This window comes from Typopeltis vanoorti, chromosome 4, assembly GCF_054136105.1.
Source record: "Typopeltis vanoorti isolate ZY-2024b chromosome 4, IOZ_Tvanoo_1.0, whole genome shotgun sequence".
NCBI classification, from domain to species: Eukaryota; Metazoa; Arthropoda; class Arachnida; order Uropygi; family Thelyphonidae; genus Typopeltis; species Typopeltis vanoorti.
The window spans coordinates 108,617,152-108,642,181 of NC_143552.1; the positions used below are offsets into that span (position 1 = coordinate 108,617,152).

Here is a 25,030-nt window from a genome sequence, read left to right on the forward strand (position 1 = left end):
AATAATTCATATGACATACGAAGCCTGATGAAAGCCTTATACAATGGAATCAGAACCTCTTTATTTCTACAAATTAAGGTCCTCTGCATCATTGCCATAATCTGATGTGATATCCTCAGAACTTGTGCAATATGACCTTTGAAGTTCATATCCTTGTCCACTACTACTTCAAGGTCTCTTATTTCCTCAGCTTTCTCCAAAATTTCCCCACCATGTGTACACTTTGCATCCCATTGTTGCCTACCGAATTTCAGAACCTTACACTTTGCAACACTGAATTGACAGTTCCATACTGTTTCCTACTCATACAATCTATTCAAGGTAAGGCCACAATGTCTGCCTTGATTCCTCATTATTCTTCCCAGTTTTGCATCATCTGCAAACAGTTGTATATTGCTAGTTAAACCTATCCCAATATCGTTAATATACAAATTAAATAATAATAGTCCCAAAACTGATCCTTGTGGCACACTACGAGTGACCCGCCCCCATACACAACTTGCTAATACCTATCCAATAGCCATTCATTTATCCAACTCACTAGTCTATCATCCAATCCCATCTGTTTCAATTTAGTGACCAACTTGTGGTGTGACAATCTATCAAAAGCCTTTCCAAAATCTCAGTATACCTCTGTATATGCATCTCCCTTGTCCAATACATTCATCACCTTGTTACAGTACATAAGCAAGTTTTTACAATATGACCTCCCTTTAACAACCCATTGCTGATGAGCACAAAGAATGCCACTGTTATCAACCCACTTTTGTATCCTGTTTCTCATCAACCTCTCCAATACCTTACGTACAGCTCCAGATATACAGATTGGCCTATAATTTGTTGCCTTATCCTTATCATCACCTCTTGTGCTGTTTCAAGACTCTTGTTAAATAACTGTGTGACTGATTATTACTATTATTCATCTTGTATTTCCTTCAAAGTGCATTTCTTCTTCCGGATTTCATGCTCAATCCTCTCATTCATACATTTTTCACCTACCTTATTCATCCTTTTGACCTTTCAGAATATATTCACACATTGATGCTGTTATGTATTTCTTTGTCAATTCCCAAGCAGCATTTATTTCCTTACTGCTGAACTCCTCATTCTATGCTCCAAGCCGTCTCCTAAACTTGTCATAATCACCAGCCTTGTACTTCCATATATATATCCTTTCCTAACAGAAGTCTTCATATGGCTACCCACAACCCAGGTGATTACTTCATGATCACTTTCACCAACTGGAGGGAAGTGCAAAACCTCACTCACAATTAAATTCTGATAAAATGACATCAAAAACTCTTGACCCTCACTTGCCATCCTTTATATACTGCCTGAGATATCTATCTCTCAAGAAATTAATTTTCCTTATTCTCAAATGTTATCTCTTCATTCCAATCTGTATTGCCATAATTAAAATCATCCATAATAATCACCCTTCCCTTGTTTACTAACCCAAGTTGCTTATACATTTTTTCATCACCACCCTCCACATTTCCTGGCCTATAGCAACATCCAACTAAATGTATATTTTCAGCTATCACTTTTCTACCTGATTAAATTTATCCTTCCATAGTCATTTTTCCTCTTACTTGCTACATAATTAAAAAACTCTTTTGGATTTACTTTGACCTGTGTAACTAATTTTTGCTTATAATCAGATTTGTCCTTTCTTATCATACTAATCACACTACTTGCTTGAACTTTGCCCTACTCATGTGTATGCTGATCACCTTTTTCTTTATATTCTCTTCACAATGGTTTCGTTTTTTGCAGCTCTTGCTTTTTGTCCTTACTCACCCACTTAACTCCCCACTTGGTTTATCCTCCTGACTGTGGGTATTCAGTGTGATACTGCTTCTCTCAAGCAATCCCTGATCACATCTCATGCATGACTGAAATTCTTTCCTTGTAGTTTCTAAAGCCATGGCAATACTCCACGATGCCTACTAAGTCTGTTATAATTACCAGCTTTATAGTTCAACATAAACCCTTTGTTGAGAATTCCACATGTTTAGCAACTTCCCACAACAAGACTGCATGATCACTCTCTCCAATTTGAAGCAGAGCATCTGCCTTGGTTATGAGTATATCTTCTGATGCTAATACCAGTGCTCTCAAACCCTCAGTTCTCTCCATGACATGCTGTTTCAGGTGATTATCCCTTAACAACTGTATAAATTTTACTTCCATCCTGCTATGTCCCCTTTCCTCCTTCCAATCAAAGTCCCCATAGTCGGTCTCTCATAATAATTGCTCAGCCTGCATTATTGTGCTAATCTGATGATGCATGACATCCACATCTTCCTGTGGACCTCCTGGTCTATATTGTGGAGATAGAAGCAACCAACAATATATTTTTCCTATTGGCCTCTATCTCACACCAGGTAGCCTCAAATGAACCATCTTCTCCAGACCTAAAATCCTCTTTAACTTTTATTTTGTTGGTCAAAGTACTTCATGTATCATCAGCAATACTCCATCTTCTGTCCTATTCCTTCTATACTCCCTGTTACTATATCATTTTCTGTCAACCAGGTCTCACTAATGTATATAATTTTTGGCCAAGTTAAAGTAACTAATGCATTCGCCATTGCGTAATCATTTCTGTACACACACACACACACTCATTTGTCTCAGAGGTGACTGAACTCATACTTGACTGCACCCCCCCTTCCTTTTAAACTATTTAAATGGAGTCCATCAGGGATGAATAATGATTAAGATAGGTTTATGGGTGATTTTTATTATTATTATTATTATTGCTCAAGCCTCCATCGAGTCAAAAGACTCATTGTGGGAGGTCCTTCCTAAGAAACACAAAGTCTATCATACCACTCCTTAAACTCATTGACCGTTCTCGCTCTCACCACTCCATCAGGCAATGCATTCCATGGTTCAACCACCCTCCATGCAAAGAAACCACTCCTCACCCTCTTGCTCACAGTTTCCTTTCATAACTTCCAGGGATGGCCACTTGTCATCACTCCTTCCCACTGTTCAACCAAGCAAAAGAACTCCCCAGTGTCAACCCTGTAACCACCTCTCAACAGTTTAAAAGTCTCAATGATATCACCTCTCCTCCTTCTATCCACCAAATTCTGCAGTCCACATTCCCTCAGCCGAACCTCATAACTATCATTGTACAGTCCTGAAACCATCTTTGTTATCCACCTTTAGAACCCTTTCCACAGTTAATTTATCCCCTTCAAATCCTGGGGACCAAATCTGAGAACAATAGCCCAAGAGTGGTCTGATCAGGGTCTTATACAACGGAATGATAACTGTTTTATCTCTGCAGGTCAGCATCCTTCTCATTATTGCAGCAATTCTCTGTGTTACCTTCCCCACCTTTGTAATATGTCCCCTAAATTTTAGGTTTCTATCAATCATCAACCCCAGATCTCTTGTCTCCTCTACTTCCTCCAGTATAACTTCTCCCATAGAGTATGCAGCATCCCATCGATGTTTCCCAAACCTCAAGACCTTACATTTTGCTGCATTAAACTGACATCCCCCATTCATTTGCCCTTCTATCTAGCTTATTCAAATCCTCTTGCAGGACTGCCGCATCTGCACTATTACTAATAATCCTTCCCAGCTTCACATCATCTGCAAACAACTGAATATCCCCTTGCAGTCTACTTACAATGTCATTGATATAAAGGTTAAACAATATAGGTCCCAGTACTGAGCCCTGTGGGACCCCACTTGTAACTCTCTGCTTCCTTGAAACTGCCCCACGATACACAACTCTCTGATACCTATCAGACAGCCAATCCTGAATCCAGTTGACCAATCTGACATCCAGACCCATATGCTGCAACTTAAATATCAGCTTATCATGTGGCACCCTGTCAATTGCCTTCACTAAGTCTAAGAAAATGGCAGTATATGCCTTTCCGTCATCTAATGCTCTTGTAACTTTATCATAAAAGGCTAACATATTGCTAAAGCAAGAGCGCCCCTTCACAAATCCATGTTGACTCTCACAGATAACATTACTCTCATCTGCCCAATGCTGTATAAGGGCCTTCACTACTTTCTCTAAGATCTTACTAACTACTGATGACACACAAACTGGCCTATAATTAGACACTTCCAGTCTCTACCGTCCTTATGCAATGGCACTATCTTACCTTCCTTCCATTCCATTGGCACCTTTCCTGCAGCCAGACTTTCATTGAAAAGCCAGGTCAAAGGCTCTGTCAGTTCCCTAGCACATTCTCTCAAAACTCGTGGTGAAATACCATCCAGTCCACAGATTTATTGACATCCTGAGTACTCAGTATTTGAAACAAACTCCCCTCCTGTACCTCTAAACCTCGAACCTGCCCTATCCCTCTAGCATTAAAACTGACTCCTCCAGGATGAAATACTCCAATAAAGTGTTCATTGAACAATTCCACTATGAACTCTGCTTCAGTCACTCTATTCCCATTTTTATCCCACAATATCATTCTTCCACAGTCATTTCTTCTCCTACTGCCCGCATATCTAAAAATATTCCCTAGGATTTTCTTTGGATCTTAGAGCCAATCTCCTCTCATATTCCAGTTTCGTCTTCCTTACCATACTAGTCACTCTTCTGGCCTGTGTCTTATACTCTTCATGCATCTTCTCTTCACCTGTCTCCTTATATCTCTTCCATAGCTTCTTTTTCGCATGCAATTCCTGTTTAATATTGTCATCCACTTTACTCCAAATTGTGTCCTCTTGTTCCCTCGTGGTATACAACTTACCATTGCTGCTAACAAATATTCTTTCATAATTTTCCATGCACTAATGATATCCTGGCCTTCCAATTCCTCCCTCCATGAAACTTCCCCAAGTTGACGTCTTAGACTATTATAATCATCTGCCTTTTAATTCCATATACATTCCCATCTCTTTGATATCCTGCATGTCTATTGATTTTCCAAGTCAAAACCATATCATCAGTCTCTCCAACTGGTCAGAGAGATGTCATCTCAGTTATTATCAACTCTTCTGATGCTATAACCAAATCCAAAACTCTTGAACCTCTTGTTCCCTCTATTAGATGCTGCCTAAGACATTTGTCTCTGAAGAATTCTAGAAATTCCATTCCCTTATTGCTACATGCATCTTCCTCTCCCCAATTTATACTGCTGTAGTGAAAACCTCCCATAACAATCATTCTTCTTGCACTTGCCAAACTCAACTGTCTAAACATTTCCTGGTCCCCACCCTCTGTGCTCCTGGGTCTGTAGCAACACCCCACTAAATATCCTGTCTTGCACACCTCTACCTCACACCATATGCTTTCAAAATCATTAGTTTCACTGCCTTCCAAAGTCTCCACTCTTAGAGGACATAGGTCATCACTTATCATAAGCAGTCCTCCACCACTACACTTTCCCTTCCTCTCTTGCCGAAAAATGCTGTACCCAGTGACTCTATTCCTGTTATTATTATATCCTCTTCTGTTAATCACGTCTCAGTGATCCCAATAATTTTTGGCCAGGCTGATGCTATCCAGAATAAGGGAGTAGTGTTTGGTAGTGTTTGCCATCAGCCTGGCAAACACTACCAATTCCTCTCCCTTATTCTGGATACTCCTGCCATTAGTATAAAGCATATAAATGCCGTTGTTTCTATACCCAGCATTATCTCCTCTAGACTCCACTGGGCTCAGTGTTACCTGATGTCGTCCTCATTCTCCCAAGTACCCATTTCCAGAAGAGGCCACCCCTGCTACCATCCTCCCTGGGACACACTGACTTGTTCAGAACAGCAATCTCTCCAGATGCCTACATCCTTCCTCATTCAAATGTAAGCGATCGCTTGCATACAATTCCTTTCTGTCCTCAAATGCACTCCAAGCATCCACATATTCCAGTCCTCTTTTATCACACATTCTAGCTATTATGTCATTCAATATCACTGTTCTTCTGTTCAGCTCATCATTATCATACCTAGGCAACACACACACACACACAATCTTTCCTCTATGTGTCTTCTTTCGTACCACCTCAAGCAAGAATCTCATATCTCTCGCTGCCCTATTTACACCACCACCAAGTCATTTGTTCCCACCATCACAATCATCTCATCCACCCTTTTGCCTCTCTTAACTGCCAAAGCCACACTTTCTATCGTTCCTACTGGCAAACACTCCTCACGCATCCTATCTTGAACATTTCCTTCAGTCTGCAGACATTATAAAAGGAGTTATATACCTCTAAGTACCTCCATAGTGCAAATGGAAGAACAACAGGACATTGTGCTTTTCAATTAGAAAAGATCTGAGTTTGATTCTCAGTATGGTGCAAGAATGTATGGGCTTTTTCATTCATTAGTGAATTATCTCCTGTGGAGATAGCAGGGATTTTTTCTCCTAGAAACTTAATTTTTTAATCTCATATACAGCAAATTGGTCAGAGTACACATGCAATTTATTATTATTATTATTATTATTATTATTATGTGACACCTCCAGGGAGTCCAAAGACTCGTCGAGGGAGGGCACCTACTCTAAAACTCATGTCTCCACCACTCATTCCACGAACTACTACGAACTGCAACTACTAATCATCATCTACCCCCAACATATTTTCACAGACAATCACAACATCCATGCCCATGGCGGGATTCGAACCCACAGACTTTTGGCTGGAGAGCTGATATGTTAACCACTCGGCCAACCTGACAGCAATTTATGGACCAAATATACAAAAAGAAACTCCACAAACTCCAAATCCCCAATCAGCAAAAGTGGCATCCAACAGAAAAGAAGTGGAACTGGCAGAACAACTAAATATGAAGTCAGTGTAATTGGTGATGCCAAAAAAAAAAGAAGTATATTCTTTTAAATAACCATTATAGGATATGATATTCAGGCAACAGTGATCAGCAAAAAGAAGAGGTAGCTGTAGTATTCAACACTAAACCAAGGATAAGCTTCTTGAATTGCAGACAATATCAAGCAGCGTAATGTGAGCAAAACCTGAAATTTGGAAAGGTAGCTGGAGTAGATGATATTAATAGACCAGAAATGCTCAAATATGAAAGTATAAAAGTTATACAGTATCTATATTACATAATTCACATTATTATTATTATTATTATTATTATTATTACTGCTATTTTTTTGCCTGTCTTTGTTTAGGAGTGTCCATTATTTTATATACATTGACTCTTTTCTCTAGAATTCTTAGGGTATTATAAGTGTATTTTAAAGGTAAATATATGCAGATTAATAGAGGAAGAAATTTTGCACATACCTTGTTTGGAAGTTAGGGTGTCTTCTTTCTCCATACTTTTGCTGTTAAAAAAAAGGGAGGGCGGAAACGTGGAGGGGGTGTTTGATAAATTAGAAAACCGAGTTTTTTTTTAAAAATAATATATATACATATGTATACATTATTATATTTAAGGGCGCTTTTTGGGGAAGAGTTACATGGGAAACTGGGGCGGGGGGGGGGGGAGCGTTAACGGGGTGCGAGCCATTTCGATCCTGTATCGTCATTGGAACATTATGGGAGAAGTGTAGGGCTATGTCATGACGGTTTGTAAAGGGACTGTAACATCACTATTCCAGAATATTTGAACACAAAAAAACGCAACATTAAAAAGAAAAATAGAATACAGAGTACAGGGAAGACAGAAATAGCAGTTCGCGCCCTTGAACAAAAACATACCCCGCAAATTGACAAGGCCATAATAATAGACAAACAAGACAATGAAACAATGCTTAGAATATCGGAAACAATTGCCATAAAATGTGACGAAAACTCAATTAACGTCCACCGACCCTACCTAACTTTCGAATGTTGGAAGCTCCGTAATATAAAAATGAGGTCACGACTCCAACCAATAAGCGACAACACAACCCCCCCCACCCCCAAAGCAGACATACCAAACTGTCATGACATAGCCCTACACTTCTCCCGTAATGTTCCGATGACGATACAGGATCGAAACGGCTTGCACCCTGTTAATGCTCTCCCCCACCCCAGTTTCCCATATAATCCTTCCCCATAAGGCGCCCTTAAATATAATAATGTATATATATATATATATATATATATTATTTAAAAAAAAAACGGGTTTTCTAATTTATCAACCCCCTCTTCTCCATGTTTCCGACCCCCCCCCTTTTTTTTTAACAGCAAAAGTATGGAGAAAGAAGACACCCTAACTTCCAAACAAGGTACGTGCAAAATTTCTTCCTCTATTAATCTGCTTATATTTACCTTTAAAATACACTTATAATACCCTAAGAATTCTCGAGAAAAGAGCCAATGTATTTAAAATAAGGGACACTCCTAAACGAAGACAGGCAAAAAAATAGCCGTAACAATTATAGTTTTTAAGAGGAGTAACATGGGAATTTCCCAGAAATAATACTTATATTATTATTATTATTATTAATATCTGACCTCCATGGAGTCAGAGACTCATTGTGGGAGGTACAGCTTGACAATGAATATGAAAATAGGCCAGAACATTGAGAACACCTACTGGATTATCTTGAATGGAGAACTGACAGAACAACCAAAACATTTCAGTTATTTAAGCACGATTTTTAGAGAAGATGGCAAATTAAATATTGAGAATGGACAACAGAATTAACAAAGCTGATATTTTAGGAAGTCAACTGAATACTAAACAAGTTGTATAGAAGACAGTGTTCAAGCCAATTTTAACTTATGAATCTAAGAGCTGGGTTAGAAATAAAACACTGAATCAAAATCTGGAGACCCCACATATGAAAGTTTTGAGCAAAATTAGGAGAGCAAACATATGGGATCAATGTTTGCAAAATCACATTAAAAGTGAAAATGTGAGGAAGGATCTTGACATTGTTAACATAAGATTATTTGAAATATATATTTATGCATGCTGTCATTTTGTAAATAATATAATTCACTTAGATTCTTTTTCTTTAATTTTACTTATTTTTATAATAGAATGTTAACAATGTCAAGCACAGGCAGTCACTCAGCACACGAGTGACTTCCTGTGTTAAGTCCTCGGACTCCTTGGAGGTGGCATGTAATAATAATAATGATGATGATACATTGCAGATTTTTAGAGATTGGCATGTAATCTGAAAAAAGCGATTGCGCTTATCATTTGCTATATTTTAAATAATAACCAGTTGATAATATACACTCTTATATTATTATTACTACGTGACACTTCCAAGGAGTCTAAGGACTCATCATGGGAGGCCACACCACTCCACTACAACCCCCCCCCTCCCCACGAAATAATCTCCAAACTAAATACACTTACCATGGAAGTGAGAAGTAGATACTCTGTATATGTTATTGTTATTGAAATATGCTTTATAAGATTATTTGAAATATATATTTATGCATGCTGTCATTTTATAAAAAATATAATGAAAAAATATAATGCATTTAGATTCTTTTCTTTAATTTTACTTATTTTTATAATTGATACACATATTTATTTAAAACTGGTATGTAGGTTGTTGTGCATAATCCTATTAACAAGGAACATGGGGACTTGTCCTTGGCACTTTATGGAAGTTTTTTACCTGTTCCTGATTTAAAAGTATTTGATACTGATGAGGTAAATAACTAAATAACTCTAGCCAAAGGTTTACTTTGATGTATGTATGTATGTATTAAGTTTTTAGAATGATTACAGTCCTGTTGCAGCATTACTTTAACAACTATAGGAAGGGAAACAACAAAGAAAGAGACTGTAATGCTGATCCAGGAAACAGTATTTCATTCTCTATGGTTAAATGCAGTTTTTAGCAGTTAAAAAAATGACATAGATATTCAGAGAGCATTAATTTTATTGACACTGACGTTTGTAAATCTTCATGACTGGAAAATTCACCACAAACATTTTCACCGTAAACATTTACATGGTAAAACATTTTCGGCGTAAGCCATTTTGCATTTATTTATTTATGCTTATGACTACATGAAAACTGGTAAGTGAAAAGAACAATCACAAACAATTTCCAGAACCCAATGATGAAAATCTTAACATATATTACATAAAAGGCACACCCTGTTTTCTAAGTCTTTCCTTTTATTTTAAATTATAAAGCAAAAGTAACTTGTCATAATTAGGCCAGGGACAATTATCATCCTGCTGCACCAAGTATGACAAGGCTGCGTGTTCTCACAACACTTCACAGCGTAAAAGTAGCTGTATCCGAGGTTTAAGTAGAGAGCAGTTGTGTCTTGTGTGAGAAAACTTGATCCATTAGAAGCGGCCCATTTCACACTGTATCATCATCTTCTAATATGAGGAGGAGGTCTGCTGATACTATGACGAGGACTATGAGAGTAACTACGAGAATAACGTCTTCATAGTGAGACGGGACCATGATCTTCTGTTTCCTCCATAACCACTGCCACCATCATACCAACTACAGGTCAAGGTCCAGGCTGGAAAGCCAATTCAAGGCCTCATCTGTCACCTGGTGGATGTCCTGTAGGCCACCACCATGAAATAGGTGCCTTGGGCAGTCATACACAATATGAGTAATCGTCTGAGCCATGGGAGAACAATCACAATAAGGGTGATCTGACAGCCCCCATTTATGTAGAAGATAGCCACATCTGCCCTGACTAGTTCTGATCCTGTTTATAGATGACCAGATCTTCCTAGGAAGATTAAAACCAGGCTGCGGAGCACAGGGATCTTCTACCAGGAAACCGTTTGTTGGGAGATTGTTGGACCAGTATTCTCTCCATATGTCAGATATTGATGGCAGTGCAGCTGAAGAGAGTTCGCCCATGGACCAGAGAGGCTTTCTAGATTTGAGGCGAATACTAAGTGGATTTATGAGAGTCTGGTGTAGGGGTAGGAGTGGGTTGCTCGTTGCTTTATTAAATTTGTTAATTGAGGCTTGTCTTCTCCGTATGTGTGGTGCAGCAACGTTAGATAGAACAGGCAGCCAGGAGAGAGGGAGTGCTTCTCACTGTCCCACTAATTGTGCGCATGGTAGAGTTCAGCTGGGTGTCTATAATGTTAGTGTGTGTACTTCTTTCCCAGACAGGGGCACAATATTCTGCTGCAGAGAATGCGAGGGCTAGTACAGACGACCTTAGGATTTCTGCACCACAATCCCAGGTTGTTCCGGCAAGCCTTGAAATGATATTATTTCTGGTTTTAATTTTATTGGAGAGGTTGATGATGTGCCTTTTATAGGTTAGGCTTCTGTCCAGACTCACTCCAAGGTATTTTGGGTGAGGCTCATGTTCTACCATTTTTCCACAGAAGGAAAAGTTGAGTTGTCGATTTGCCTCTGCATTGTACAGGTGAAATACCGAGGACACTGTTTTTGTTGGATTTGGTTTCAGGTACCACTGCTTGAAGTATTCTTCCAGGGTGTTCAGGTCTGTATTCAAGGTTGATTCTAGGTTGGTAAAGGAGGTGAATTGATGTAAGATCATTAGGTCATCAGCGTACATATACTTGCTTGATCTGGTATGAGGTAGATCATACACATAGATATTAAAAAGTATAGAGGATAACACAGAGCCCTGAGGAAGACCGTTGTGAAAGAATCTGGGCCTGCTCTTTTTTCTGCCAATATGGACCCGGATCTTTCTGTTGGAGAGAATAGATTCAAAAAGTTGTAGAGTTTTTATACACTTTATAATATTTCCTAGTTTTAGGAGGAGGCCCCTGATTCAGACAGTGTCATAAGTAGATGTTAGGTCAATGAAAGTGGCTCCAGATTTAAGTTTCTTTTGGAAGCCTGCTTCAATTTGAGTTGTCAGGGCCAGGACATGGTCACAGCAACTTCTTCCTGGCATGAAGCCAACTTGTTCAGTCGGGAGTGCTCTTTCGATGAATGGTGAAATTCTTTTAAGGAGAATTCTTTCAAAGAGTTTAAAGATGGTGCAAAGCAAGGAGATAGGTCGTAGGTTTTTTCACTTCATTTTGATCTTTCCCTGGTTTGTGCATGGCAATTATTTTGGCTTCCCGCCACTGCTTTGGTAATTTACCAGACATGATGATTTCTGAGAAAAGGGCAGCCAGCCATGTTTGGCCATGTTGACCAAGATGTTTTAGGAATTCAGGGAGTATAACATCTATTCCTGCAGCTTTGTCATTCTTGGTAAATTTTAAGGCTATTTGTACCTCTTCCCAAGATATTGGTTTGTACGAGTTCAGGAAGCTCAGGTTCCATCTTCAGGATTTGTCTGATGGAAGCTTGTACAGCAATTTTCCTGGTAGAGCTGGGATGCATCTTGGAGGTTTTCAATAAATGGTTAGCCATTTGATCAGAAGTTATCTCTGTTGTTTGTGTGTGTGTGTTGTTGGCTCTGCTCCACCTAATTTTCTCAAAAGTGACCAGCTTCTCCGACCAGATGTGACGAAATCAAGTTCATTGATGGTTGAGATCCATCTTTCCTTTCTGTTTTTATCCAGGGTTGATATGAGTTCCTTAGCAATAGCTGGATCTTCAGTTTCCTCATATTTGGAAACTGAAGATTTGAAATATCTCTCTACTCCAACATGGGATATATTGTTTTCTGTAGCCTCTAGGGATAGAGGCTTTTGCTGCAGATTTGAGTAGTTTAACAAATCTAGGAGTGCAATTGGGAGTGGGTGGAATTGCTCTAATGGTTTGCTCAATTTGTTTCTGAAATGCAGACCAGTTTGGACCAGCAGAGATTCCATGTAACGATTGGTGTTCTGCTGATGACTGGGATTAATGTTCCTATCTCTATTAATGTAGGACGATGTTGACTATTAGAAAATCTGTTCGGGATGGTTCTGGTTGATGGAAGAGGGTGGTCTTTGGAGTCTTTAGTGACTATGCACAAATCTGGGGTGTAGGTGCTGTTACATCTGGCTGAGTAAAGAGTCATCCTGCTTGGCATCATAATTCAAATACAAATTATATGCATCCATCCAGTTTGCTTGATTATTACCATCCCGTTTGTTAAAGGAATAGCCCCACATGGTGTGATGGGAATTGAAGTCACCAACATAGATAGCAGGGTGAGGAGGAGGTCGGTCCATCTGATCAGGCCAGGATTGCGATGGTGGTTTGTAGACATTATAGATGGTGCATTAATTTTGCATTAATTTTTGTAAATAATCAATGGATGATAAAGGGTATTATAAAATCATTAAAAAGGTAAATCTTTATTAAGGTAAATGTCAGAATTTTCATAACATAATGAAATCATTTAATCATTGTGCAAATTAAAACAGATGCTGTGTAAATAATATACTTTTTGCTGTGGATTGTCAATTCAACAAATCCATCAATAACATCTTTTGATCTTCTCTTCTCTTCTTCTCATACTGTTTCTTCAACTGCATCTTCTATCGCCTTCATTACTCCTTTCACTCTTAGATTCGAATTTTTTTCTTTGTCCACACTTTTAAGTTTCTTCTCTAACCCTGTTCTGTACCTTTTTTCTATTTCTGCTTCACATATTTTTGCTGTATCATCATTTCTGATGGGGTTTATATTTTGTTTTTAATTTCAACTTAATGTTTGCAATCACTAAACTATGATCCAAGTCTATATCCGCTTCTTGAAATTTTTGACACTGCTGTACTGATGTTATCCATCTTCTTTTAATCATAATCATATCAATCATGTTCTTGGTTTTCCCATCATTTGATCTCCACATCCATTTTCTACACTCTTTTTGCTGTTGTGTTACAGATCATCATCATCTCGTGGTCCACAGCAAATTCTAACATTTTTTCACCTTGATCATTTCATTCTCCCAAACCGTATTTTCCCATGATTCTTTCCAAACCATCATTATATATTCTAGTCTTGGCATTCCAATCTCCTTCAATAATTAGTACATCTTGCTTTGGTATTGTTTCTATTCTCTCTGTCAGATCTTTGTAGAATAAGTCAATATCGTCATCTGTGCTGTCGGATGGGGGTGCATATATCTGGACTATTGATATATTAAATGATTTTGCTTGAAATCTTGCTGCTACGATTCATTCACTGACTGGTTTGTAACCTAAGAGTGCCTTTCTTACTTTTTTGTTAGGAAGGAAACTAACTCCTGCTTCATGATTGGTGTCATGCCATGACCATATGACTTCGCATCTCTTTATCTTTCCTGCTGATGTACATTGCAACTCCACCAGTCCCCTAGTATATCACACCCGTATCTTTTCATTTTCTCACAAAGTAATTCTAGTTTTCCTGCCATCCAAAGTGTCCGTACACCCCATGTTCATACTGATAATAGTTCTGTTAGTTTCAGTTTCTGTTTCCTTTTGGTATCCCACTTTTCAATCCAACCCCAATTGCTCGATTGGTATCACGGACCTTGTTGATCTGGATGACGTCCAAGCCCAGCATGTTGTAGCTGTTGATCGTGTAGGCATTAGATAACAATGGTGTTTTTTCTTTATGGTCAGAGCATCGACACTCATCTGACCGACCCTCCTCCTTTATTCAGGCTTCGGACTGGCATGAGACCCCCCCCCAAGGATTTCATGGCAGCTTTTTGCTTTACTTCCTGGCAAATTAGAATTAACTTACAACAGATTATTCAGTGCCTTAAAGAGCTTACGTTCATCATTAGATCCTGAAACATTAATGGTTAACTTCAAGAAAGCAACTATCAATTAGAACATATTTACATCAACAACTATAACAGGTTGTTTATTTCATATGGCACAAAATGTTTATCGCAAAATCGTTGGCATGGGTTTGAAGTTACGCTATCAAACAGATGCTGAATTCGACATGAAAATTAAATGCTTCACAGCATTAGAATTTTTTCCAGATGTTACTGATAGATTTGTTGAATTGATGATCCGCAGCAAAAAGTTAATTATTTACACAGCATCTGTTTTAATTTGCACAATTTTTAAATGATTTCATTATGTTATGAAAAATTCTGACATTCACCTTAATAAAGATTTGTCCTTGTAATGATTTTATAATACCCTTTATCATCCATTGATTATTTACAAAAATTAATGCAAAATGTCTTACGGCATAAATGTTTACTCTGAAAATGTTTGCGGCAAATTTTCCTATACCGATAATGTTTACTCCGAATTTTCCTAGAACCATAATTCTTATGTCTCTTTCAGGGATTGTACTTGTAGAAAGTTTTTTCACTTGTTTACAAAGTAAATTAAACTGGGCAAGAAATTATATTCTTGTTTAATTCTTTCTCCAAGTGTAAGCAAGCAATGGTTGCATGTGAAGTACCTTCATGACTTGGCTACTTGTATATAAAGGCTGTTGACTTTACATCAATTGGCTTAGTATTCCACAATGCAAAGCACACTTCCTTTTCAATCTGTATATTACTATTTCATAAATTAACATGATGACACAAGAACAAGAGTGAATAATATATTATTTGATATATATTTATATTAAACTTATATTTATATTTACATAGAAATAAATATTTATTTATTTCTATATAAATATTTATATAGAAGCTATATATGTGTGTTTCACTGACTAATTAGTGGTACCTTCCAAAATGCTCTCTCTTTTCAAGCACGTTTATGAACAAAGCCTCTCCTAACCTTTACCCCTGTGAGAAAAGGGTATATGTGGAACTACAAGGAAGGGGGTGATTATGAAGAACTCAGGAGACAGCTTGCGGGTGTAGCATTGAATGAGGAATTAGCTGGAAAAGAGATCAATGCAGCTTGGGCGATTTTCAAAAGCTATCTAGTAGATGCAATGTCTAAATGTATTCTAATGGTGATAAGGTTAAATAAGGTGGGTGTGAGATAGATGAATAAAGAAATTAAGCATGCGATACAGAGAAAGAGGACATTGTGAAGGCAGCATAAGAGAAGTGGAAATAACCAATTCCATGAGGTCTACAAAGACCAAGCAAGGTGGGTAGAGGTACGAACAGCAGTTGGCTAATGAAGCCAAAAAGAATCCTAAGGAGTTCTTTCGATATGTAGCCAGCAAAAGAAAGAATGATTATGGAAGGATGACAATGATAAGAGAAAATAGCATAAAGACAGCTGTTGAAGAATGTGTGGTGGAGATACTTAATCAGCAATTCATAAAGGTCTTTCAATCTTGTGAATGTGACTTCATGGAGAGATTGAGAGCAGTAGATGATGGGGAGGAGAGACTGACTGTAAGTGAGCAAGAGGTGTATGGGGAGTTGAGTAAACTAGATGTTAATAAGAGTGTGGGACTTGATAATATATCACCACATATTCTGAAGGAATGTGCCAGGGAGTTGACACCTGTCTTGACATATTTTTTTAATACGAGTCTTGCACTCGGTCAAGTCCCTAAGGAGTGGAAGGAGGGCATGATTGTGCCACTTCATAAAGGAGGTGATCGAACTCAAGCATCAAACTACAGGCCTATCTGTGTGAGTCAGGCGTTGTGGTTAAGTTGTTGGAGAAGCTTGTGAGAACTAGGATCAAGAATTGGGTTGACAACAATGGTATCGTCTTTGATGGACAGCATGGATTTGCTAAAGGGAGGTCATGTTTTAGTAATCTATTTACTTATTACAATAAAGGGACTGCTTCTTTGGACAGAGGAAAAGGATACGCAGTAATATACTTGGATTTCACAAAGGCTTTTGCTAGAGTACCTCATGATAGGTTGACAGTCAAACTAGAGCAGATGGGGTTGGATATTCAATTGGTGCATTGGATTGGAGACTGGCTATCTGATAGGTATCAGCAAGTTGTGTATGGGGGAGTGATATCCAGGAAAAGTAAAGTCACTAGTTTAGTGCCTCAGGGGTCTGTTTTAGGTTCATTGCTGTTTAACTTGTATATTAATGATATAGGTGAAAATTTGGATGGAGAGATTCAGTTGTTTGCAAATGATGCAACATCTTCACTACACTTCATGGTTCATCCCATGAAGTGTAGTGAAGATGTTGTGGCCTTACAGGAAGACTTGAATAGATTGAGTGATTGGGCACGGAAATGGGGATGTGAGTTCAATGTTGCAAAATGTAAGGTTTTAAAATTTGGAAAACAAAGATGGGATGCAGAATTTATGCTTGGTGAGAATATATTGTTGGAGGTAGAGGAAATAAGAGATCTGGGGGGTAATAGTGGATAAGGATCTAAAATTTAGATCCTTATCCACTGGTATAAGTGGTAACAATTTTGGTGGGGTCACATCGCCAAAATTGTGAAGACAACACAAAGGCTTCTGGGAATGATGTGGAATACACTGACATGTAGAAGTAGAGAGATTCTTGTTCCATTGTATAAGGTTTTGATTAGGCCACACATGGACTATTGTGCCCAGATTTGGTCACCGGGTTTTCAGAAGGATGAAGAGATGTTGGAAAGGGTCCAAAGGAAACTGATTAAGGTAGTTTCTGACCTCTGGAATGTAGTATGATGAAAGATTGAGAAGATGTAATTTGCAGAGTCTGGTGGACAGGAGGAAGAGGGGAGATATGATAGAGACCTACAAGTTGGTAAGGGGTTGTTATAGGATCAATGCTGGAGAAGTTTTACAGAGAATAGTGGGAGATCTGGGAGAACCAGAGGTCATCCCTGGAAACTGTATAATGAGGGTGTGAGTAGTGGAGTGAGAGGCAGGTTTTTTTCGTGCAGAGTTGTGAATGATTGGAATGCCTTGCCTGAGAATGTGGTGTCTGCAAAGAGTTTGAATGTGTTTAAAACACAGTATGATGAGCTGTGTGTGTGTGTGTGTGTGTGTGTGTGTGTGTGTGTGTGTGTGTGTGTGTGTGTGTGTGTGTGTGTGTGTGTGTGATAAAAGGACCTCCCAGATGAGTCTTTGACTCCATGAGGTCTTGGGGTGGTAATAATAATAATAATAATAATAATAATATACATATGTTAACCTATAACTATCTATTTATGTACTGCTGAAACCTTTGCAGTAATTTTGTTTATATGTAGATACTGCATCACTTAACATACATTTTGTGTATGCATCTTATTTAGTACTTTATTTTTCAAATAATCATGTAGTGTTGTAGGACATTTTACCTATTTGTGTACTTTCTAGTAATTCTGTTTATATGTATTCTAAATTCTGTTTATACTGCATTGCTAAATTTAATTTTCATCCATGCATATTGTATAATAATCCCTTTTTGCCTATTTTTGTACTGCTATAAAGGATCTATTATAATTTTACATATATATAGATACTGCATTCCTTGGCTCAGTGTTTCATATATTATGTATTAACTTATATTGGTGACTATTTTTGCACTATTGTAATAACCTCTGACCTTGTGTGTTGCTGTGCCCTCTGCAGCACTGTTTACCTAGAGATGCTGTTTTGTGAAACTAGATTCTTGTACAGACATATTGTTTACAATTTTCTGTAAATGCTAATGTTGTAACCTTTAGTATGGCACAGTATGACCTTTGTAGTTTTTGTGCCAAATAAACTATAAACCAACTAACCAATCCTTTCATTTCAATCAGTGTTTTTGCTCTTATGATCCAAACATCTGTTCCAAATGAATAACTGAGATAATTTTTGCTGGAATGGAGTCCTCTATCCTTCATTCCATTCAAATTCTAGACCACTTTACAAATATTCATATTCCAACACTGCATCATGCAAAAGCTACATGAAGATCATCAGCAAATTCAGATCAGACTTCAGACAGGACAAGTACAAAAAACTTGCCTCCTGCTGAAATATCAGTTGAGTCTTCAGGACTCTTTCAAAAGGCACTGAGGTACAACTTTTTCCCAACTATATTTCATCTCTTTCATATTTAGATGCCGTACTATTTTAATATTACTCAAAGATAAGCTGGTTGCCTAGTGTCATTCGTCTCCTCCAATTCCTGGATTGATGGCCAAGGCAAAACACCATGAACTTTACCAAGAATAGCTGACTTCATGCCTCTTTTAGTCTTTTATCAGAAAGACATCAGAAGAATCCTGAATAACATATATACCACAAATGTTTTGGCTCTCGTGGTATCTCCTCCTTCAAAAGTTGTGCTCAAAATTTGCTCCAAAATAATACCTGTCCTATATTTTCTTTATAATTTACCATACTCATTCATCATCTCTCTCCATGGACATAAGTCTATATTCAATCCAAAGAAAGAATAAAAGGCAGCTATCCAGCTATTATCCCATTGCATTCTATTGAAAATAATGGAGAAAGGCATCACAAGTCAACTTCATCACCACCTCAAAGTCCACCAGTTAACCAGTGACCATCTGTATGGATTTCCATTTATGGACTCAAATTATGAAGAGGTTTGGAGAAACTCTTCATAATTTGAAATGTCCCTAAAGACATTTCAGGGCATTTGGGTCTTGTACAAGGACCTTCTTGCCAAATTATCATCTTAATGTAGACAGAACTCCATCATCCAGAGTATCAACTATCGATGACTTCTAATATCGAAGTGTGACATCTATCTTTATACTGTAGATTTTTGAGCCAAGAAGTTGCATAATTAAAGGTAAACAGTATACTGTTCTTGGATTTTTTTTTTTTTTTAATAACTGTCATCAGTCTTCTTGGTTAAGTTGCATATATAGTAATCTACCATTTATCCAGCCTCAGTTATCAGAACTTGCCATTTTGATAATTGATGGGTTGGGAAATTGAAGCAAAATTACTTAGTACTCTATTAGAAGTGGGTTTAAATGCAAGGATTGGTTAATTGAAGGGTCATTGTTTTGAAGGTTTGATAAATGGTAGGTTACTGTATTTTAAAGTTAATACTTGTTTAACCAACTTTATAATTGTTATTATTATTATTATCATTGTGTGACTCCTCCAAGGATTCCAAAAGGTTCATCGTGGGAGGACACACTACTCCACTTCAACTCACCCCCCCCCTTACTTAATTCGCCAGCTATATGACAGTACCATCACCACCCACTACCACCACCACTAATATATATTGTCTGTAAACTGTGTATGTTCTCATGGCCAGTTTGCCTGTATATGGAATGAAAATTCCAAGTTTCCAGAAGGAAAAAACCCTGCTGCCTCCATATGAGATCAGCTAACCCACCTTCAACTGAAAAAGCCCATAAGATTCCTCTCATCACAATGAGAACTCTTATGTCACCAAATGGCTGAAGAAGGAGATGAGGTTGTTTTGGAAGAACCAGTTGAATTAGAAAATAGTCAAATATAAGTCGAATCTCCTGAGGAGGTGCATGTTTCCACAACTCAAGATGACAAAGATGAAGATTTAATTATCTTCTGCAGCAGACAGAAATGTTTTCACGTTGTGACTAGTGGAACCAGTAGAAAGGGAGGTGGATCTCCTACAAAACTGAAAGTTCACCAACCAAAGCTGAAGAAAAATGATGAGAAAGAAATCTCTCAGCTGTTGGAGATCACTGTCATCACATGACAGAGCAACAGGAGAATGAAGAGTTATTATCAGAAAGCCCCAAAATGATAACTTTTACTCAGTTTGAGCAGTCACCATATTTTATTAAAGGAGGAGAACTTCATGATTATCAGGTTTGAGGCTTAAACTGTAATTGTAAAATGAAATGGATGGAATTTTATTATTATTGTTATTCAGGACCTTCATGTAGTCACAAGACTTATCATGGGAAGCCCATCTTAAACAACACAAAGTCTATCATAACACTCCTTAAACTCGTTCACTGTCCATACTCTCACTACCTTATCAGGCAATGCATTCTATGATCCAACCACCCTCCATGCAAAAGAGCACTCCACTTTCTCTTACTCACTTCCATTTGTAACTTCCAGCAATGGTCCTTTGTCCACACCCCTTCCCTTTATTTTACCATACAAAAGAACTTTGCAGTTCCATCCATGGAACTCTTGTAACTACCTCTTAACAGTTTAAATGTCTTAATCATATCACCTCCTTCTTCTATCTACCAAACTTTGCAGACCTTTCCACATGCTCTCATTCTGTCTTCATAACTAACATTGCACAATCCTGATGAGAAAGAAAAAGTCATACATTTTTGTTATCACCTTTTGTATCCTTTCCAAGGTTAATTTATCCCATAAATCAACACAGTGACCAAACCTGAGCACAATGTTCAATGAGCAAAATGTGGTCTAATCAGGACTTTATACAATGGAATCACCACTCATCTTTGTCATCACCCTTCTCAGTATTGCAGCAATCCTCTAGATTACCATCTTTGTGACATCTCCCTAAAACTTTAGTTTTCTATCAATCATCACTCCAAGGTCCCTTGTCTCCTTCACTTCCCCTAGTACACTTCCACCAACAGAGTATGCAACTTCCCATCAATGGATCTCAAACTTCAACACCTTACATTTAGTTGTATTAAACTGATATGCCCATCTGCCCAGCTTACTCAAATCCTCCTGAAGTGCTACCACTGTATCAGCCCTATTACTAATAACTATTCCTAGTTTCACATCATCTGAAAGTAACTGAATATCCTCCTGCAATCCATTGACATAAAGTTAAACAATCCCAGTATCGAGCTCCATGAAACCCTAATTATAACTTTCTTGTTACTGTTCTCTCATACAGAACTCTCTGATATCTATCTCTAATCCAGTTGACTAACCTGATATCATAACCCATATGATATCAGTTTAAAAATCCAATAAAATATCCATCAGTTATCTATAAATATCCATAAGTATGCAATAGGTAGAATGCATAATGGAGACACCCTGGGTGAAGATGAGTTACCAACAGAAGTTCTGAAAGCTGGTGTGGTGAGCCAGTCAGGAATGTGTTAAGTGAAATTATTATTATTATTATTTTACTTTATTTTATTTTATTATATTTTCTTTTTTTTTTTGGTAACTGACTCCATGAATCAATAGACTTCATGGAGGCTACCAAAAACTTTAAACTGCATTCAGCTCTGCACTCCAGCAATGCACTTCACTCACTAACAAATCTTCATGTAAAGAATCTACTCGTGATACCTTTCTTCACCACATTTTATACACCTTCCAGGGTCACTCATTCTTCCCATCTTAACATCTACTCTTTTTATAATTCCTTCTGAATTAATCTGATAGAATTCCTTAGTTAACTTAAAGGTTTCTATCATATCTCTTCTTTTCCTCCTATCCACCAGCCTCTGTAATCCACATCCCCTCAAATGCTCTTCATAACCAATGCTCCAGAATCCTGATATCACTTTGGGCATTCGTCTTTGGATCCATGCTAGTGTTTCCACATCACAATGAAAACTAGGTGACCAAATTTGAGCACAGTAGTCTATATGTGGTCTGACGAGTGCTTTAAATTTATACATCATGTCTAAAACAGAAAAACATACCAAAGATTTGGAATAATGCTATCCTTTATTATTATTATTATTTTCCTGATCTCCATGGAGTCAGAAAACTCAATGTGGGAGATCAACACAAAATCTATCATGCCATTGATTAAACTCATCCACAGTCTGCACGTTCACTACCCTCTCAGGCAATGCATTCCATGATCCTGCCACTCTCCATGCAAAAAACTTACTTCTTACCCTTTTTACTCACCACCTTCTTTTGCAACTTCCTCTACTCCCCTTATTCTTGCTCCTTTCCCTTCCCTCATTCTACCATTTGAAAAAATCTCCTCAATGTTAATATGATGATAACCCTTCAACAGTTTAAATGTCTTGATCATATCCCCTCCCTTTTCCTTCTATCCACCAAACTCTGTAGTCTGCATGCTCTCAGTCTATCCTCATAATCAACGTTGTATAGTCCTAATATCGTTTTTATTATCTGTCTCTGCACCCTCTCCAGGATTACATCATCTCCCTGCAAATCCCAGTGACCAGATCTGAGCATAGAAATAAATCTAGATGTCGTCTGATCAAAGCTTTATACAATGGGACCAGCACACATTTATCTCTCATGGTCAATGTTCTCCGAGGACCTATTGCAACGGTTGTGAAGACCTCAAATATCTTCACAACCTTTTGCAATTTGTCCTCAGAATTTCAAATCTCTATCCACTATCACCCCAAGGTCCCTCACTTCCTCAACCTCTTCCAGTATAATTCACCAAATTAGTATGAAGCATCCAATCTGTGGATCCCAAATTTTAAAACCTTAGATTTAGTTCCATTCAGCTGATATCCCCTTTCATTTACCTACTTTTTAGCTTATTCATATCCTCTTGAAGAACTAAAACATCAGCACTATTACCAATAACCCTCCCAAGATTCACATTATCTGAAAACAACTGAACATCTTGTGACATTATCATTGATATAAAGATTGGACAGTAATGATCCCAGGATTGAACCCTGTGGAACTCTATTTGTCCTGATATTCAAACCTATGTGACATAACTTAAAAATAACTTGTCATGTGGCACCCTGCCAATTCCCACGAAAAATGCAAAGAAAAAAAAATGACAGTATATACCTTATCCTCATCCACTACTCTTGTTACTCTATTGTAAAAGGTAACCAGATTACTAAAACAGGAGCACCTATTAACAAATCTATGCTAGCCTGCATAAATAATATTACCCTCATCTGCCAATTCTGTATGAGTTATTACCAATTTCTCCAAAATCTTAACAACTACTGAAGAAATGCGAACACACCTATAGTTTGATACCTCCGCTACTCTTATGCAATAGTACTATCTTACCCTCCTTCCCCTGTCCAGGAACCTGCCCCATTGCAAGACTTTCATTAAACAGCCAAAGGTATGGCACAATCAGTTCCATAGCACATTTCCTTAAAACATGTAGTGAAATTCCATCTAGTCCCCTGCCTTACTGACATTTAGTGTACTTAATATTTGGAATATATCCTCTTCATTCACTTCCAACTCTTCAGTCATTATCCCTCCAGAATAAGACCTGCAGTACCAGAATGGAACACATAAAGTTATCATTAAATAGCTCAACAATGTCATCTGTGTTGGTCACCTGTTTCCCATCTTGACCCAGCAAGGTAATCCATCCACTATCATATTTCCTCCTACTCATCATATAGCGGAAAAACTCCTTGGGATTCTCCTTGGATTGCAATGTCAGTCTCCTCTCATATTCCAATTTTTATCTCCTTACAATACTAGTCACTTTCCTATCCTGAACCTTATATTCCTCGTGCAACTGTTCTCCACCTCTCTCTTTATATGCCTTCCATAATCTCTTTTTCTTCTGCAGTTCTCTTTTTTATTCCTTTTTTCATCCATTCGACTCTGAATTGCTTTATCTTCTTCACTTGAGGTATACAATCTATCATTGCTGTCAACAATTGTTTCTTAAGTATCTCCCATGCACTAATGACCCTCTTACTTCAAATTCTTTCATCCTTTGTACTGCTGAAAGTTGGTTTCTATGCCTTTGATAGTCATCTTCCTTATAATTCCACATAAATTCTTTCTGTTTTGATACCTCCCCATACCTGTTCATCCTCCAAGTCAGGACTATATGGTCACTCCTACTAACAGGGGTATGTCATCTCAGTCACAATCAGATGACCAAATCCAAAACTCTTGACCCTCCTGTTCTTTCTCTCCACCTCATCCTGGATAAGAATGTTGTCCCTCAAAAAAAATCCAAAAATTCAGTTCCCTTACTACTGCATGCTGTCTCCTCTGCCCAGTTTATATTGCTTCAGTTGAAGTCCCCCACAGTGATCGCTTGCTTTGCACTTGCCAAACTAATTTGCCTAAACATATCCTGCTCCTTACCATCTATATTTGCTGGTCTATAGCAGCATCCCACTAAATTTATGAACATTAATGTCAAGTGAGTCGAGAGACTGGGTGAACATGACTGGGACAGCAAAGTTTTTCAAACTGCTGGTCCCGAAATCAATTTAGCGGGAAGGAACCAGCAGTTTAAAACATACCCTCCCCCATAGTGCAATCAGAAGAACAGCAGTATGTTGCACCCCTTGATTGGAAAAAGCCTAAGTTCAATTCTCCTCATGACGAGAGGAATCTTTATGTGGGAATATATTTTTTCAAATGAAGGTGAGTTAGCTGATCTCATGCGGAGGTAGCAGTGTTTTTTCTCCTGGAAACTCAGGTTTTTCATCTCTTATTAATTATTATTATTAATAATTAATAAGAAGCATAATAAATATCTTGTCTTATAAACATCTGTCTCACACATATACTCAAAGTCATCTCAGT

At 37.9% G+C, this 25,030-nt stretch overlaps 1 protein-coding gene across 1 annotated transcript in view; it reads left to right on the plus strand.

Moving 5' to 3' along the window:
- Positions 1-25,030, plus strand: part of LOC150107598 (uncharacterized) — a 419,637-nt gene that overhangs the window by 75,505 nt on the left and 319,102 nt on the right. Inside the window, exon 5 of the mRNA XM_090391960.1 lies at positions 9,460-9,564. Coding sequence (XP_090248086.1) covers positions 9,460-9,564 — 105 coding nt within the window. The remainder of the gene's footprint in view (positions 1-9,459; positions 9,565-25,030) is intronic.